The 3,155-nt window shown below is 53.8% G+C and overlaps 1 protein-coding gene across 1 annotated transcript in view; it reads left to right on the top strand.

Moving 5' to 3' along the window:
- Positions 1-561: 561 nt before the first annotated feature.
- Positions 562-3,155, top strand: part of Lpo (lactoperoxidase) — a gene marked incomplete at its 5' end in the record, with an annotated part of 14,809 nt that continues 12,215 nt past the window's right edge. Inside the window, 2 exon segments of the mRNA XM_005394031.2 lie at positions 562-639; positions 1,511-1,598. Coding sequence (XP_005394088.1) covers positions 564-639; positions 1,511-1,598 — 164 coding nt within the window.

Raw genomic sequence — 3,155 nt, 5'->3', positions numbered from 1 at the left:
TGTCACAACTCTTTCTCCATCAGATTGCTCCTTGAAGAAGGCAGAGCAGGGGTTTTTGAGGACAGGCAGGGGTGTCAGCCCCTGGCACACTCCCCCGTGGTGTTCCAGAGGAGACTGACTGGCAGGAAGCAAAACATCCTGGGGAAAGGAGGGAAGAGAACTCCAAAGACTTGGTAATGGCATTTCTCGCACCTAGAGCAAAACAAGCACCAGGTTTTAGGATCATAAGCTGTCAGGGGAGAACGGGATGTCCTGGATCACTAGGCAGGCCAGGGGCCCAGAGGTGTTGAATAACCTGCCCAAGGTCACAGAGCTGGTTAGGGCAACTTCAAAACCACAAGGCAGGGACCCTGAAGCCAGAGCTCTCTCCCTCCTGCCCTTGCTCCCTTTGTTTCTCGCCGTACCTAATGTGGGCCTTGCATACACGGATGCTTATGAAGTAGTGTTTGCCCTTGCCTGTTAGGGCATCCTGTGTTCCCTGGATTTCTCTCCTTTCTGCGATTCAGCCCCCGCCACTACAGCTCCAGCAGGACTCACAGCACGGCCCTGGTCTCATTTCAGTGATGGGCGTCCTTCTCCCTCTCCCAGCCCTCCTGGCCTCCCTGCTCTGGCTCCAGGCTGCGGCACCCGTCACAAGTGGTAAGCATCCGCTGTTTTGTTTCCTGGGGTTGCTGTGACAAAGCACCATAAAGGTTAGAGAAATGGCTTCTCTCACACACCAGGAGGCTGGAGGGCCAGAATCAAGGTGACAGCAGGGCTGCGCTCCCTCTGAAGGCCCTAGCGGTTGCCTCTTCGAGCTTCTGGCCGCTCCCAGCATCCCTGGCGCTCTCAGCTCAGACCTGCATCCTCCCAATCTCTGCCTCAGCCCTCACCTTCCTTCTCCCTGTGTCCACTGGGCATGGGATTCAGCGTGCACCCCAATCCTGTGTGGCCTCCTCTGAACTAACTACACGCAGACTATTTGAAAATAAGGTAACATTCTAAGGTTCCGAGTGGTCACAAGTTCGGGGCAGACATTATTCAATCCACTACTTCCTCCTTGTTCAGAGAATGGGGCCTGCCCCTCACATCCCAGACCCCTGTATTAGTGAACATGAGGAATCCTGCCTCTACCTTTATGCCGCCCCCTTCCCTACTGCAGTAGGGTCCTGCTGATCACTAAGTGCTTTGGTGGATTTGTTTAAGCGTTCGTGGAACCACCTCACCATGAGCCAGAAAAGTCCCCAGAGCCTAGCACCCAAGCCAGCCTGCATGCTCAGGCTGGACACCCAGGAGTCAAAAAGCAGTTTGACATCTTGTTGAAGATCGGGAGCTTTCTTCCCATTCTGTGCTTCTTCTGCTGAATTAAGAACTCATGGGAAACTTCCCTGATCAGTCTTGCTGTCCTCCTACCTGCTCAGATTTGAGAGGTGAGGGTCCTGGCTGAGAAAAAGACAGACAGAAGCAAAGAGCATCTCAAAAGAGTGGTGTCTGATACCCTGTTTCTGCTTCCTCCCTCTGCGCGCTCAAGCACGGACCCCTCAAACTTCAACCATCGCTGATGCCGTGGATGAGGTCAAGGTCCAGGTCAACAAGGCCTTCCTGGATTCCCGAACCAGGTACGTGACACACGCACACATCTATATGTGTATTTCCCTTTGCAGGCTTCCTCTGCAGGACAACAGTGTCTACCAGCTCTGACAAGCCAGTGATCCAAAGCAATTATAAAACTTGCCCTTCCACCCACCTTCACCCCCAGGTATGTGGAAAGCAGGACTGATGGCACCCAACTCCAAAGGCCCCAGCCTCTCTGGTATTACATCTCATGTAGTCTTGGGAGGACTTTCTTGTGTGTGGTTCCTTGTTTCCTTGGGCCACATGTGCCAGTCTCAGCTAATCCTTTGTGCATTTACCTAATACTGACTGACTTGGGTCAGCCTCCCCGGAAGTAGAACCCAATCCTGGACCCAGGTGCAGGAGGCTACGCAAGACAGCACTCTCAGGAAATTGGTCACAGAATGAACGGAATGAGGGCAGCTGGAGTTGGGAAAGAGAAGTTAAGTGAGGATGGTGTTGCAGGTCTACCTTCAGCCTGGTCCCCTGGCGAGACCTGGAACATGAGGCACACCTTACATGGTCCCAGGGTCGGGCTTCGGGGCAAAAAGGCACACAGGCCACCCCGAGCCATGCAGCTCCAATGGCTCAGATTCGAGCACCTGACCAGGTTACAAGCTTGAGTACTGCATCCGCCACAGCGAGGGGAGGAGCATGCCTACCCTCTTCAAGGGTCCAAGGGACCCAGCAGTCACCTGGACACCAACTGAGTCAGCATTCTCCACCCAGCAAGAGGCCAGGACTCATGAGATAAGCAATGCAGACTGGTCCCCACCCGCATTCCTCCATGGAGCCCACGTTCCTCCACTGGGAGTTAGGGTTAGGGTTAGAGTTACAGGAACCATGGCATGAGCAGAAAATGCCCTTATTCTTTCCTCTTACTCTGTCCCTAACACGAGGCCTCAGGCTTCTCTCCTCCCTGCTCCTGAGTGAATTCTCAGAACAGTCCCAAAGCTGCCTTGGTGACTGTTTCGGCCTCTTCTAGTCCTCAGAACGGTATCATTTCAGGAATTAACTAAAGACTCCACACAAGAAAACAAAGACTGAGGCTGCTTACTCCCCTGGGCTCAGAACTACTCAGACCTACGGTGACAGCAGGAAGCCCAGTGGGCTTTTCCCTCTTTCCTGGACACCCACCCCGCCTCCTTGGGGCTGAGCTGCGGGAGAGGTGTAAGGGAGGGCAATTCCAACTCACTGGACAAGTCAGTCTCCTACACTCCTCTCCTTGGGCACTTTTCCAGTCTCTCAGAAATTCAGCTGCCAACTGTATGACCTGGAAAATTCTCTAGCCCATGAGAAAGTCTCCAGTCCTCAGCTTGGGAGGATCTGGCTATCTCCTTCACTGTCTCCGCCCACCCTCTGGGCTACTGAGCAACAGCACCAAAAAGACAGAGTGGCTATCTCTTAGGTTCTTTTTGTGAAGGTATGGGGAGGTTAGGCTAGGTCTGGACACATGAGGCCAGTCACCACAGCCCTCCGCACGCCTGCCCACTCACCCAGTGCAGTTCCTCACACTGAGAACCTGTACCTTCTAACGCTTTAAATAATGGCCTGGGGGCTGG

The sequence above is a fragment of the Chinchilla lanigera genome, unplaced genomic scaffold (assembly GCF_000276665.1).
Source record: "Chinchilla lanigera isolate Chin_1 unplaced genomic scaffold, ChiLan1.0 scaffold00050, whole genome shotgun sequence".
In the NCBI taxonomy this organism is placed as follows: domain Eukaryota; kingdom Metazoa; phylum Chordata; class Mammalia; order Rodentia; family Chinchillidae; genus Chinchilla; species Chinchilla lanigera.
Note: the sequence above shows the minus strand (reverse complement) of the source record. Positions and strands in the feature narration are given on the sequence as shown.